The sequence below is a fragment of the Thunnus maccoyii genome, chromosome 18 (genome assembly GCF_910596095.1).
Source record: "Thunnus maccoyii chromosome 18, fThuMac1.1, whole genome shotgun sequence".
Classification (NCBI taxonomy): Eukaryota; Metazoa; Chordata; class Actinopteri; order Scombriformes; family Scombridae; genus Thunnus; species Thunnus maccoyii.
This window is the reverse complement of record NC_056550.1, coordinates 22,101,353-22,116,995: the sequence shown is the minus strand read 5'-3', so window position 1 is coordinate 22,116,995 and position 15,643 is coordinate 22,101,353. Positions and strand designations below refer to the sequence as shown.

Below are 15,643 nucleotides of genomic sequence, written 5' to 3'. Positions count from 1 at the left end.
TTTGAAAACTTGACACAGCCATCTCTGTTACAGATCAACAGCTTTATCTGTGTGTACGTGTATGTGTGTGTGAGGTATATATACACTTGTATCGCCTATATGTCGGACTGCATGAGAAACCAGTGATATAAGCCCCAGTCCAGAGTGCAGGCCAGCAGAAGTTTCTTCATTAAAGGCTTTTTAAATGGTTTGTTTCACTGATTTTTCACTCACAAACACACTGCCTCAAGCTCCTTACATGAGGCCGCGGCAGATAGCGTGAGTTGACTATATCAAAGCCATAAATGATTTGTGATCTGTTCACAGGCCTTTTGCCTCTACATATTGTGCAAAATCTGGCCAATGTTTCATGATGGTGTAATCTAAAAGTTGTATTTGTGATATTACCTCCCAGGTTCAACATTTCAAATATTTCTTTTTACCACATTGGTGGTCATTTTGAAGTTTCACCACAGGTGAGCTTCTTAGGGGAGGAAGTAAGCCCATCTATGTCCTGCTCTTACCAGGAAAAACATCAAACACTGGAAAAACTCATTTGACACATTCCCCTCAGAAGAAATAATTAATGAATTAAAAAATTAATGGATCTCAATAAGAATGATGGGTTCACATGTTTAAGAATATGTCTGTGCAAGTCCATAAAATCTAAAAATCCATATTAAGCCTTTGTATTATTAAGTGAAATACTGCATCGTCTTCTGTCCCAGACATTGTTTTGTGTTCCACATATTAGGATCAATGAATGTATAAAATGTTCAATGTTCTCTGTATGTAACATATTCTTGGGTCATGTAACTGAGAGGAATAGCAGATTGCACTCTTTGCCCATGTTTGCAATTGTGTATAAAATAGTATAGTCTGTGCTGAGTGTGATACAGTAGTATGATTTTACCCCCCTGGCTTTCCTGCTAAATTTAAAGGACCATACAAACAATTTAGTATATTTTGACTCATTAAATTTCTACTTTTTTATCATTTGTCGCTGCCATTATTATCTATTCATTTCCTTATTGTATGAAAATCAATTAGGAAACTTTCTTGAGCTGTGTAATCCCTCGCAGTGAACATCACATCTGCATTAATATTTGTCACATTATTGTAACAAGGTGTTGCCCTGCAGATTTTTCAACATCAGTCTACACTTAAACTTCATTACCATGTGATGATAATGTCACATTGACTAAAATTAATGCAGACTTGATCTTCACAGTGATGGATTACACAACACAAATTTCAAGAGTCTGCTAATTGATTTTCTTATCATGTGGAAATGAATGGAAACAAATCACTGCCTGGAAAAGTTGAAAAAAATACATCCAAAAACCTAAAAGTGTGGAGCGTGGATTTGAGAATGGTCAGCAAAAAGGACTAACAAGATTGTGCCAATCTTTCAGGTAAATTTTCCAACCTGGAGTATGAGTTTTAAATTTCCACCATGGGAGTAAGGTCAGTGGCACCATTTGCGGCAGGCTGTATTGGATTCCGGATGTGGGACTGTTAAAGAAAGTTTTGTGTAGGCTCATACTGACATAATAAAACACACATTGTATTGCACAGTAGAGCGGTACACTGGGTCACAGTAACTCCACCTCCTCACCGAGGGTGTCTCGGCAGTAGTCTCTGTTTCTTTCTGTTTGAGTAGAACTCTGATTTCAGAGCAGCCCTAAGACTCTCACATCTTAGACCGGACATTCAGCGATGAAAAGTCTGCTCAACCTCTTAAAGAATGGAGCACCAACCCTCTTCTTCTCTCCTTTTAGTTACCTCAAATCATCAATGCACCGGAGTCATTAGCCTCCGCGATCCCCTCACTCTCCTGCTCTCTTCCTCCTTACTTGCTTTCAGGGCCTCACAATGAAGCCATTTGCATCCTTCCAGGTTGCTACGATACTTGGCCAGCCCAACTTGAAATGTTTTGCCTTTGCTTTGAAGGTTGATTTCAAGAGGAAAACAGCTGCGGGAGAAGAAAAAAGACACAGTGTATGCGGTGCTGAATGTGTTGTGTTTCTAAGGTTGCGGCTAACTCAATCACACTGTTTTCGTTTATTTGGTGACATTTGAGAGGGTGTTTGTTTGCTCATACCCTGCCTTTGTTTGTGTGCATGGGTGTTTTTTAGAGTGTCTATATGGCCTAATGAGGCTGTTAGTTGCCGTTGAGTCCCTGCCATATGTGCATGAACATATCAGAGAGCCTCCAGGCAAAGACTATTCTTTTCCCCTCACTCATAATGGTTTGCTTTTTAGCTGCGTTTGCAATGAGCATGCAACAAACTGAGAAAGAAAGAGAAGTTCCTGCTGTGATGATACCGATTAATGCACTGAAGACTGAGAGGCTTTGTTAGATGCCGATGCACACTTCTTCTGCACCATTTATTTTATTTTTTTTTAGCTTTATTTCTTTGCCCTGTTAAAATCTAATTCTCGCAGAAAACGATTTGAATGAGCAGATAGAGAGCTGTCATGTTTCAGACAGTTTGTCCCTATGGGGGAGGGGGACATGGGGCATGAATGATGTCATACCACAAACCCTCAAGCCTTATTACTGTATATTAGCGCTTCACCAAGTTCCTGTCCGCCTCAACATCCTCTGGGATATTTCTGGCCTTTGATGAAGACGGCTGGCGAGGAACGCTTTCCTCCCACCACTATCACCTCTGCTCGGTGGAGCCTCCTGCGTGGCGCTGTAGCGTGGCTTGGCGCTAATTAGCCCTGTGGAAATGGAGACAGAAATCCACTTTCCACTGTGAGAGATCGCCAACGCTAAATTAGGCTAATGCTAATGCTTGAGGGGGGTTTGTGAGAGGTGTTTTATGTCTGTCCTTGGCACAGCATGGTAGGGTCCCGCTCCTTGCCAGACGTGATGATTTTTAGCGGTTCCTGCCAGACTGTGCTCCGCTCCCTCACCCTGCTACCCCATTCATCTCATCCTGCCTCTGTCTGAAATTCAATTGACCTTTTGTTCCACCTCACAGTGAATGGGCACAGGCCAGCTCCACCAATAGCTAACCCAGGGCTCTCATACCTCTTTATTTGATCTGTCCTGCCTTGTCCAGTGCTTTAATTACCTACCCAAACAACCACTGCACACCCCCTCTCCTCCACTCTTCTATAGCTACATCCTCTTTTATCTCTGGTCATGTCTCTCCGCTGGAAGGGTATTTGGCGCTGGAAACTTTTAAAGAGATGTTACAAAAACGAGGTTGGCAGGCTGAGGTATGTACACAAAAAGGTGATATTTATTAACAAAAATATTAATGAAACAGGCAAAAATGAACCCTGGGAAATTCAACAAATAACTTAAGCCAAGGAAAACAAACAAATAAAATCTGCAGTCTCACAGCAAGCTGCCACCTTCTCTCCACCCTATCGACCACTGAATGACATTTTAACTTCTTAAAATGCCAGAGGTTAGTCAGCCTCACCTAACTGGAACCACCTGCTCGGGTAAGTTCGGGGGGTGAGCTACACAGATACTCGGCTTGCAAAGCACACAGTGTCACATCTGCTTCTCAGTCCCCCTCTGCAGCCACACCCTCTTATCTCCATCCCTCTGCATTGCTCTCTATCTCCCACTCCAGTCTCTGCTCACTTCTCCCAGGCCATGTACTTTCCTTCAATTCCCCAGATCTGCCATCCTCAAGCTGTCCGCCAGACGCCCTTGGACTTTCTCTCCTTTCCTCAACTACACGTCTGTGCCCACTTCTCATCAGTCCTGCATTTACCTGACCTACTCTGCCCACTCCTCCCCTGCAACTCTTTCTGAAAACTCTAGGAACATGGGGTTACCATGGCGATCCTTGCATTGTGATGTCGTAGACTTTTGATAATGTTGGGTCGTTCTTCATTTGTCTTTGTATTTTAGCATTTATCACTGGCAGATAATCTACTACTGCTGTAGGGAACACCTTCGCTGGATCTGGGGAGGAAGTCTTTTCTTCCTCTATTGTCGACAGTGGTAGACGTGACAAGCCATCCGCATTGCTATGTTGCTTGGTACCCTTGAATAATGTCATAAGAGTGGGCCCCAAGGAACAACACAAGCGGTTGGTGGTCTGTCATGAGAGTAAACCTTTGTCCGTAGAGGCCCCTGAAGCACCCCCAATTTTCTCTTGTGATTTGTGTAAGCCGTGCTTGTCAATGACACACAGTATGAGATTTCACTCTTAAAAAACTCATTGTAGATATAACATTGTGGATATCTTGAAGGACTTGATCCATCACTCTTTGCCAGATCACTGGAGTCGATGCAACACTGAAGACAAGCCTGTTGTACTGAAAGAGTCCATTGTGATTATTGATTGTGAGGAACTTCCTGCTTGACACCTCAACCTCCATTCATATGTAGGCCTGTGCTAAGTCGATCTTTGAGAACTTCTCCCCTCCCGCCAATGATGCAAAGATATCTTCTACTCGTGGCAGTGGGTACTGCACAGTACGCAGCACAGTATTGATGTTTGACAGGATTCCAGATGACACCGAGCTCTGAAGTGCATGCAGCGCATACGGCACTGGACGGGCTTTATGAAATCTTGGCATTGCCTGTTGATCTAATTCAATTCTTACCTTCATCCCTTTTAGCATACCAATACCCTCAGCAAACACCTCATTGTCGTTGGGTAGCTGCAACCGTCTCTGTGTAGCATTGTGTGGGCTGCGCTTTCCTGCTGGTGACACATTTAGAGCTTTAATGGTGTGTTAGTCCATTTGGATCTTCCTCAACCATTCACGTTCGAGAAGTGGTGGCCCTCCATTTTTCAAAACATATGGCTTCAACTGCTGTGTTTTCTCTCTCACTTTTACCTTCAATTTGCCTTTTGGAGACACCTTTTTGCCTGTGTAGTTCTTCAGTATCACTGAGGTCTTTAATAACAGTAGCTTAGAGAACAGCTGTTTGTAGTCAGCTACTGAAATGATGGATAAAGCTGATCCTGTGTCTAGCTCCATGTTTAATTTTACCCCAGACAAATCCGGGATGATCCAAATTATTTTTCTGTCTTGCTCTGTTATGCTGTGTACTTCTAAGCAAGCCAGTCCACTTGTGTCAGACTCTGTTTCTGATCCACTTTCACATTCGGTGACATTGTGCACATGTTTAGCCTGGTGCTTCGACTTTTTATCCCAGTGTGATTTCTCTCTTTGTGTGTGCTTGCTATTGGACTTTTGTCTGCACACTCTTTCTGTGTGCCCTGGTCTGTTACACCTTCTATAGTTTTGTCCTTAAACCAGCAGTAATTGGTATCATGTGAGGTTTTGCCACTGTAATACTTGTCTTTTACCACCATTCATTGACATTTCATGCATACCAATGTCTACACCCTTTTTCCATTGCTCCGAAGCTTCCCTTGCTGCTGTCTCCATCCACATCACAATAGCCAATGCTTTTTTTAGTGTAAGATCTTTTTCTGACAGTAGCCTCTTCTGTGTGCTTTGACAATGTATGCCACATACCAGACTGTCATGCAACGCATCAGAAGTCCTGCTCCAAATTCACTGAACTGAATAAGTTTGTGCAATTCAGCTATATATTCCGAGATACTTCCATCTTTAGACTGATTCCTGTTGTGAAAACAAAATGGGCTCAGGTGATTCTTTAATGTGTCCATGATGTTTGGCTTCATGGGAGCTAATAAGTTTTGTAGCACCCATTAGGCTGAGAGGGGGACTTTCTTATCCCATAGATGCCATGTTCATGTTACATTCACTTTATTTCCACTTTAGCATTAACAGTTCAGCTTGCTAGTTGTGCATCTGTCGTTTCTCTCAACTGTCAGTGCACGTGGTGACTTTTGTCCACATCTCGGTCCATACTCATCGCCAATTTGTTGTGTTTGTGTCAACTACATAATGAAATTAAAGGAGGACCCGGAGTTTCAGTATAACACACTGCTCTCTTTCCTGTCAGCACAGAGAAAAGATGTATCAACCGTGTATCACAGAGGCAATCTAACAGATACGCTACAGAACACAGGGGGATATAACTGTGCTAAGAAGAATAGGTCCATACACTAAACCTTCCCTCATCAGACACTCACTATTTATACCAGTCCATTTCCATGGTTCTTTGCCAGATTGTTAAGTTGCCATGTGCTTCATGTCTTGCTTTCTAGCCTCTGTATTCTGTTCGTCTGTTATACCCGAGGCCTGTTACCTGTCTGGTTTGGATCTTGCCTGTCAATTAGATTTTAGATTTTTGTCTGCTCCTTGTCAGATCTGTTTGCCTGTTTGGACTTCCTTCTCTTGTCCTGACCCTTGCCTGCCTCATCATCCCATAAGCCTTTGTTCTTCCATTTTGTGCAATAAATAATTAAACTGCATCTAGCTCTGCCTCAGACGTCTGCATTTGGGTCCTTCCCTTGTATCCCTGTCGCACTTCTGCACCTGCCATGACATAAAGAACACCACACCATTATAAACACTGGATTTCTGTGTTATTGCTGACAACCACAATCTACTATATGCACACAAACGGCTCATAAGTGCACCAAGTTCAACCAAATGTCATTTATGACAGAACAGTTTTACTTCCCACATCCTAACAATGGCTAGTACCCCACTGCTAAGAGGACCTAATGATGCAAAGCTTTTTCCACTATCCCTGATTAAGCAGCTGATCTACCCCCAACAATACAGGCAGAACAACTGAAAGAACATACAGAGTGGGTTGACCCCTCTAACCGATCAACCGATCATAAACCTGTGAACAAAGACACACTACACATATCAACCAATGTATTCAATTATTATAAAAACCTTACTGACAAATTGACACTCGACTGAAAATAATGATGATTTAACACACAAAACAGTAATAATGTTGAGTAACAGGGCCTAGTGAGAAGGGAGAGGAGCAGCCTTTTTACATCCCCCCTTCTTCTTTTCCTGTATATGTTCTCGATCAGTATGGTGATTGGCTTTTATTTGTGCCTGCCCTGCATGTTTTAAACACAGCACTTTTTCTCCTCTCCTCTCCCTCAGAAGACTTTTTTTTCTGACTTTGCAAAAGTGCTGAGGTAGCTTCCCTATCGCTCAGGGCAGAAGTTTTGAAGAATTGCTTCGCTGTGACAAGGCCTGTCGTGACCGTGACCTGCCAATCATTTAGATCTTCGGGATTGACAAATTGATCCCAACAGCCTCATTCCGGCCTCTAATTACATTTTAAGTCAAACAAGCACCATTGTCTCAATGTTCCTTCATCTGACATCTCTTCCCCTTCATCTGAATTTTGCTTTAATTCCCCAGTTGCTTCTCTCATCATTGCATGCTTCTACACCTTATCCACACTCCAGCATCAAAGTCATTAAATCTTTTCTGTCCCCTCTCCACCCCCGCATGTGCTCTCTTTTCTTCTTCAGCTCTAACCTCACTGCAGGTCTGCTGCACTGTGATACATACTAAAGACCAACTTCAGCAGCTTCAGCACCTCATGTGTGACCGCTACCAATCAGAGTTTGCTGTCATACAATGTGTGCTTTGCTGACTGTTGGACTTGGCATCTGTGGGATTGGGGTTTTTTTTTTTGGGAGTGTGGATGAATGTGTGTATTAGTCCTGGTCTTTCAGCAGTACAAAACAGTAGCAATCTTGTATTAATAGAATGGGCAAGGGAATATGGCTTTTTGATAACGCCCTGTAAAGTGTAGGCTAAAGTGACAATTACTTTCTTCTATATTACACTGAAAATATGTTTGCAGTGTATACATTTTAAAGGTGAAGAAACACTATTGTCAAAAGTATTTTTTTAATCAAAGATTTTGCTCAACTTTTGCAGTTTAAAGGCACCACCCTGTGGATGTTTTGACCACTAGGTGTGCTAGAGAGCAACATTTTTACAACAGGATCCCTGTATTGTTTGTATCTTGTGTTCCACCTCTGCATGCATCGGCATGCACATTTAAACCCCCGGTGCGGTTACACTTTAAGTCATGTAAGTCATGTCATAGGCAAGGGCCAACAAACAACAACTTTTTTCACAACCAATGATTACAAGAGAAACAGCAATGAAAAAATAAAAAAGTATAATCACGACTTGTATCATCATAATTCAAGGAATTAGATCCAATAAAAAGGAAAAGGTTTCAAAGATATGTGCCATTATATTATTTTCACGCCCTTTATTTGTGAGTCAGCTGGCTCAGATGGGAGAGGACTCTTAATGCACATGCTTGAGACCAAAAGTCCTAAATAACTTGTTTTTGTGGTAGCCAGTTCACCATGACACGCAAGGGTGTGGTAGGTTACATATTTCTGTGGAGGGCGGTAATGCATATCACTTCCCTAATAAAAGGAGAGAAGAAGAAGATTGCAAGCAGAAGTCAACAATGTTTCAAAAAAGTCTTATACGGCAGGATAGACATTCAGGATATTTGTGAGAAAAACACTGAACATAAACAAAATTGCTTCACTCACTTGGAGGTGAAAAAAGGCATCAATCTTTAATGTGCAGCTTGTGATGCTGTGACAGGCAGCCTGTTGCATTGTTCTCAGGGGGGAGGGGATCAGGTCAGCATAGGACCGCCACCTGAATGACTGGGGCTGCGGGCCTCGTGCAGCTATTGTCATAGTCTCATTCCATCATTAACAAAGAGAACATAGTGATGCTAAAACAGGCTGTAGCACCATTGTGCAGACTCCATTTACCCTGCCAGACAAAGGCACACAGCACTTTAACATGCTGACCGCCTATTGTGTCAGGTCTGGTATGAAACACCATAACAGCAGCTATAAAGATAATCTACAATTATCAGTCAGTTTCTGTGACTTTAAGGGATTAAATGTATTGGAGATGTTTTATGTACCAAAGTATGCATTTACAAAATGTGTTTCACAGATTTATGCACATTGCTAGCAGTTGAAAGTGTAAAACGGAGTGGTTTGTCACAAATCGGTGAGTTTTCATGACACAAAATTTACGCAGCCATGATGCTGTTGCTATCTAAAAGTAAGAGTTCAGGTCTGTGCCAGCTCCCAGGGGAGGCAGGAGGGAGGGTGCCCACAGCCACAGCCACATTTCCCAGAGAGCCCAGATATTTTTACAAGCCTCCTAATGAGAGCTGTAAGAGAGCAAGAGCCTTGTAACTGAGCGGCTTGTGAAAGTACAGAGGCGCCACTCTGCCTTCAAATTTGATCAAGGTACCGAAATTAAAAGCGAGAGCGGAGAGAAGCGTGTGAGTGCATGTGAATCTCAGAACAGTCAGTAAAAATGGAGGATTTTAAAACAAGGACTATTTGCAAGAGAGACAGGATGAGGGATGAGTTGAGAGAATTAAGGGGTTCAACCTTTAGTTTGGCCTTTGTGCAGCCATCCGCTGTCGTTTCAGGATGATTATGGATTGTGTCCACAAGTCCTCCAGTCCTCAACCCACTATAATTCACTTTTCAGGGTGTGTGTGTGTGTGTGTGTGTGCTTCTCTGAGTAACCCCTCGACATTCCTCGTGTTGCACTGCGATAAAGGGAGGCCACAGCTGTGTGCATGTGGATGCCCAAGAGACAAAGATACTCAAATATGTGCACACAACTGTTAAGATCAGGACTCATTTGGATCTGCAGAGCGCATTCAAGCTGCAGCATGTCCAAGTGCATGTCACAGCCACTGCTTTAATGGGCTATACATGTATTAATGACCTCTAGAACACCTTCCTACATGTGCGGTATGTTTCTAATTGACAGGATGAGCCATATGGTTGGGATGGGAGAACCTCATGGGGTTAAATCAGGTTAAAAACAAGTACACACAGGAATTACTCAGAAGACACCATGACCTTATGCCATATGTTATTGTGTGTCCGCAGGTTCCTCTTATTATGACAATGTGAGGCCGCTGGCATATCCTGATTCTGATGCGGTTCTCATCTGTTTCGACATCAGCCGCCCAGAGACTTTGGACAGTGTCATAAAGAAGGTCAGTGGGTTTTTTTTTTAAATTTCATATCCAACACTGGAGAACTAACCGGAAAAAAATCTGTTTTTTCTGATCAGCATCTTGTACTGTACTCACTCAGATTTCTGTGCCAGCAGCTTGCATTTTTATGGCTCAACAATAGAGCAAATCAGCACAGAGGCTAGAGCCTTCCATTCCTTTATCTCATCAAAACGTCTACGGATACTTGACCCTCGTTCCTCTGAAGAATGGAAGGTCAGAGTGAAGAATGAGAGACGAGGCTTTGCAGCCGGGTGGGTTAGAGAGGAATATCAGATACGCAAATTAGCCACACTAGCCATATCAAAGAGGAGGTTGCAAAGCCTGTTCACTCATACTGAGCTTGAGTGCTAGAAAGTGCATATCTGTAGGCATTTATAATTTTAAATCTGAATTAAAGGCTAAACAGATGGCGTGACGCCGGAGTTGAGATTGGGGTGGCGACCTGGCTAGGCGGGGTTGTGGTCATGGTCTTGTTTTTACAGCCAGTGGCAGACTGCCACACATACTGTGAAATACCTATTGTATACAGTACCAGTAGAACGAACACACCTTCCCATTCCTTTGCATGAGAAAGTGAGTCCAAACGTTTGACTGGTACTGTATGCAGAGATATCCATCTTAATGGGTTTGTTTGCGTGCATGTGTGTCATGTAAAACAGGTCTGTGCCTTTTATTGGTCTGTCATCTTGAGGCCATGTGTGCGTGTGTTTGCCTTTGAACTGCGCTTCTTGTGGGCCAAAGACAGTTCCCACGGCTGGCCTGTTGACGTGTTTAGTGGTCTGAGGGGAGCTGCTGAAATGCCCTCGCAGACTTTGTAGATCTAACCCGAGACACCTTTTTTTAACCCACAAATATCTCACAAGCCTCAGTGCACTCAGTTAACAGGGAGAAGCAGAGCTACCGTCAAGCCTTTTGGTTTTCCCATGAGTCCCTTGGCAGGGGGTTGCCATGACCCCTGACCCCTAGCTGTTGCCCTGGTAATCTCTGAAACTTAGGGGCACATGGAAAACCTGTTGAACAATCACCATCCCAAATTAGACTCTTGACCTCCAGGGACAAGCAGGTTACCGAGGTTCCTGGATGACAGCTGGGGGAGCAGAGAGGGTTAAACAATCAAAGCTTTTGATTGGATGTTATTGGCAGAATAGGGATGGGCTTGAAAGGTCAAAGGTTGTTTTCAACATGAAGGTTGAATGGACACCCTGACGTTCTGCACACGGCATGTGGAATATTTCAGGGCTGTCGGCTGCCGTCGTGTATTTGTGTCGCAGAAAGGAGAAACTGTGTTGTTTCAGCTGAGTTTCAGAAGTGACATTTAATCTCAGGGTGGTTTTAGAAGGAAGACTGCTCAACCTTTTCAGTGCAGAACCTGAAAATAGATTTGTTGATGGTGACTGTGTGAGGAAAGTACATCAGGTACTGCAGAAACCTGAACCAACCTGGCATGAATAAAGTTGTTATGTTTTCACATGGTTCTTTAGCTTGTGTAATGAAAGTTTAATTTCACAGTGAAGCAGTCAACAGTGCATGGGATTATGAAAAAAATATGGCCTTGCCTCTATTAACAGCAGTGTTACTATACAAGGGGGGACCCAAAAATTCCTGGAACTGTTCAAAAATCATTATAAATCTTTCAGTAGTACCTTTCTAATCCTCTTCAAAGTACTCTCCTTGAGATGTGATACACTTGTCCCAGTGCTTCTCCCATTCCTGGAAACATTTCCTGTCATCATCTTTTGTCACTCTGTCCAGAGCCTCCTGTGATTCTTCCTGGATTTCTTCCATGGTGGCGAATCTCCTCCCTTTCAATTGCAATTTTAGTTTCACCAAGCTGCAGGCATACGCTACCTAGCAGAAAATATGATAACTACACTCTACTGTCTACATGCTCTCCATGGCTTTAGGGAATTTTTGGGTCCCCCCTCATACATATCAAAAGCGAGTTTTGTGTTATAAGGCTGGAACTAACAAATATAGTGAAAAAAAGCCCACCAATGCTAACCAAGGGACATCTTTAAATTGCTTGTTTTGTCCAAAAGCTAGTTTCAAAATCCAAAGATATTCCATTTTTAATTGTATAAAACATAGCATACCTTACATTTGACAGGCCACAGAATGTTTGGGCTTTCTGCTTGATAAACAACTTGAACAACCATCAAAAATGTCAATTGATTTCATGTTGGTCAACTAATTTACACATTCTTTGAGTGTATGAAGGACTGAACCGCTTGAACCATCTACTGATTTAATGACAGGAATGCTGGCATCACTATATTCAAAATTGTAAAAGAAACTGTTTACTGTTATAGAAGACTCAAGAAACCAGAAAATATTCACAAATTGAGAAGCTGGAACCAGAGACTTTGGACTTTTTTTCTTAAAAAAATTACTTCAAACCATTAATCGATTATAAAAATACAGTAGTTGGTGATTAATTTAATAGTTGGCTAATTAACTGAATTGTTGCAGCTCTACATTGAAGACTTTTGCATTTTCCCTTTGACTCTTTAATCTAACAAATGTCTTTCCTTAAGAGACCATTAATCTCCCTGAAATCAGGTGTCAGAGAAGCCAAAGGTCATCACTGTACCTCAGTAGCTCATTAGTCAGAACAGGCAGCTCTTCACTGTCCTTTCCAGTATTTGGCATAATCATTTATGTCCCTCTGCCTCTCTTTCGGTTAATGTCTCCACAGTGGCAAGGAGAGACGCAGGAGTTTTGTCCCAACGCCAAAGTGGTGCTGGTCGGCTGTAAGTTGGACATGAGGACAGACGTCAACACCCTGAGGGAACTTTCCAAGCAGCGCCTCATTCCTGTCACCCACGAGCAGGTGAGAACCGGCGCATGATGGATATCTGAGGAGAAAGGGTCGGGATAAATAATGATAGAGGGACTTAGAAGGTGCCCTAGGAAGGAAGGAAGGCAGCTCCGAAAACAACAAGGGATGCGGAAAAGAAATTAGAAAGCAATCCAGCAATAATATGCGATTTTTCCATCTAGGATCAGCAGTGACATTGCCTTTCTGGTGAAGTCCCTCAGGAAGGGAGTGCGAGAGGAGGCTCACACAACACAATCAGCTGCCGCAGAATAAGAGCTGTGTGTGTGAAACCCCTCGGGGACATGTTGCTGGGGTTGGCGTTTTGACCGAAATTTGCTGACAGGCGATGTAAGGTTGCGTATGGCGAGGGCCGACGAAGGGGTACGGGTGGTTGGTGGAGTTTATGTTTAGGGATGTATTTTTTTTTTCCCCCCCTGAAATGAAATATTCATGCAGATATAGGGATTTTCAAAATGCATGATGAATAGAAAAACGGGCATTGACAAATGAGTGAGTCCTTTTATTGCGTGCCGCCGTGACCTCTAAGCCAAGGGGATGGGTGAGAAGAGGGAGGGGATGATAAACTGTTCTGTAAATCTGTGAATTTTAATCAGCTTTCAGCGTGTTCATTTTGTGCTCTCCCGTGTTGGACATTCTGAAAGTGGAGGGGCTTTTTTTTTCACCATCACACAAAAGCCCACAGAACAAAGGAGCCTTTTTCTACCCTGCTGTCTGAGAGTTCGCTGGAGGCTAAAAGCACACAGCCTCAAAAAACAAAAACAAAAAAAAAAATAGCAACAGACAGTTCATGTAAGTAAGATACATTAACAAAAGATGGAGTAGCAAACCACAGAGCTAATGTAAAATAGCCAGAAAACATTTGTGGCCAGGCCTACATTAAGCTATGGTTTTACTCCTTTCCAGTCAGTGTTTTTGTCTGAAGCAGCTACTGTTTGTCCCACTAACATGCCTAGAAAATGTGTATCCCACAGCAGATACCCAAGCTGTGCACAATAAACATTTTGGTGCTCTAATCCAATAGTCTGTGTTGCTATCCTGTTGTTGATCTTAAATTGAATTCCAACACAGCTGAGGAGTCGTCGTCAGCGAAAGTGACCACTGGGTGAACTCCAGACATTTCCGCACTAATCTGCCTGAGATCCGATCGAGCTTTTCCGCTTGTCACGACAATCTCTACCTCGGCCCCCGTCCCACCACCACCTCCACCCCTGAATCTAAATCTGCCGTTCCACCTAATGAGGACTTCATTGCTTCTTATATGTGGCTCATTGCACAGCCGTGATAAAAATCAAACCACATCCATTGCGGATGAAAAGCTCTCTCTGTGTTGGAGAGCATGAGATTTTGAGGGTCATGGGACATGCAATCCTGTCTCGTCCGTTACAAACTTTTTGCCTGTGTCGATCCTGCGAGAATGTGGGTTTTAAAGTCTGATCATGAAACAAGAGAAGAGACCACACTGTAGTGTAGGGAGGAGAGAGGCCGGGGGATTTGAAATTAAATTTGTCTCTGATTTGATCTCAAGCAAACAATTTACGATCTCAATTAACTGGGTGTATTGTAACATTACTCAGGGGTGAGCTGTAGTGCTGGATGAGTTCTGTTAGAATTTAGTCTCTTCTCTCTGAAAAGCTACATAGACCATGTCAACACTGGCCCAGTGGGCTCTGTGCTGCTGCTCTGTTACCACAGAATGAGGAGTCGGAGCATCTGCATTATTCATACCTCAGATGGAGGAGCTTCATCTGTCTCCAGACATGTTTAGATCATTGACATTCAGTCTACATAGGAGATCAACATGTTTGTCTCAGATTTGCTGCTCTTTTGGGAGCATAAGACTGCCACTGTTTAGATGTAGGGCCTATTAATGCTAGTGTGCAATAAAGAATGGGGTGCATGTCATAAAATTTTGTGAAGAGCTCACACAGCACCTTAATGTGGAGTAAACTCATGTCTAACATAACCAATAAAAGCATGAGGATACAAGAGAGTCCTATCAGAAAATAAGCAGAATACAAAACCAATGAAAACAGGAGAAAAAGAGAAATGCATTCTGAGGATGTCAAAACTTGCACAAGTTGATATTTTTTGTGACAACGCCGGTAAAATGTTATGCAAACAATCTCTAAATATCTGTCTTTGCCTCTCTTTGTGTCGCAGGGCAGCACAATAGCTCGACAGATGGGGGCGGTGGCCTACGTAGAGTGCACTTCCAAGGTTTCCGAGAACAGTGTACGGGACGTGTTCCACATCACCACGGTGGCGTCGGTGCGGAGGCCGCACAAGCCGCAGCTAAAACGCAGCAGTTCCCGCAGGGGGCTGAAACGAGTGTCGCAGCTCCCCCTCCCACCGCTGCCGGGCCGGACTGAGCAAATGGACCAGGCCCCGGTCATGAGGAAGGACCGGGCCAAGAGCTGCGTGCTCATGTAGAGACCCATCATAAAACTGTATATATATGTATATACTTAAACACAGAAATATATAACAGAGGAAGTCTATTTATTGTTTTTTTTTTTGTTATTTGTATTTTTTTCCTCGTATTTTCATTTTTTGCACTGCAGAGGAGTGAGGAAAAAAAGAAACACTGCGCTGTGGAAACAAATGCTTCGGATTTTTTTAATTATTTTTTTTTTGCGTGTGTGCATATTTTCCGAGCTGTTTACATATTTGTGTTGTTTTGAAATGATGGCAAATTGGACTAACCCTCTGGACATGAGGAAGCTGTGATAGTGGAAGCGCCGTCAAGTGCTGGTTATTAAAGAGGAATTAATTTCCCGAAACCACTCTCATAAAAGGACGGCAGAAGCGACGGAGAGGAGAGCGAAGAGACTGAGGAGAGCCATGTTTAAGTCTGAGGATGAAGCTTGTTTTCAAAGACGGTGTCG

The 15,643-nt window shown here is 43.0% G+C and overlaps 1 protein-coding gene across 1 annotated transcript in view; it reads left to right on the top strand.

The window, feature by feature from the left end:
* The window catches only part of rnd2 (Rho family GTPase 2), a 30,287-nt gene extending 15,010 nt beyond the window's left edge, over window positions 1-15,277 (top strand). Inside the window, exons 3-5 of the mRNA XM_042394026.1 lie at window positions 9,789-9,898; window positions 12,615-12,749; window positions 14,919-15,277. Coding sequence (XP_042249960.1) covers window positions 9,789-9,898; window positions 12,615-12,749; window positions 14,919-15,188 — 515 coding nt within the window. The 3' untranslated portion in view covers window positions 15,189-15,277. The remainder of the gene's footprint in view (window positions 1-9,788; window positions 9,899-12,614; window positions 12,750-14,918) is intronic.
* Window positions 15,278-15,643: the final 366 nt, after the last annotated feature.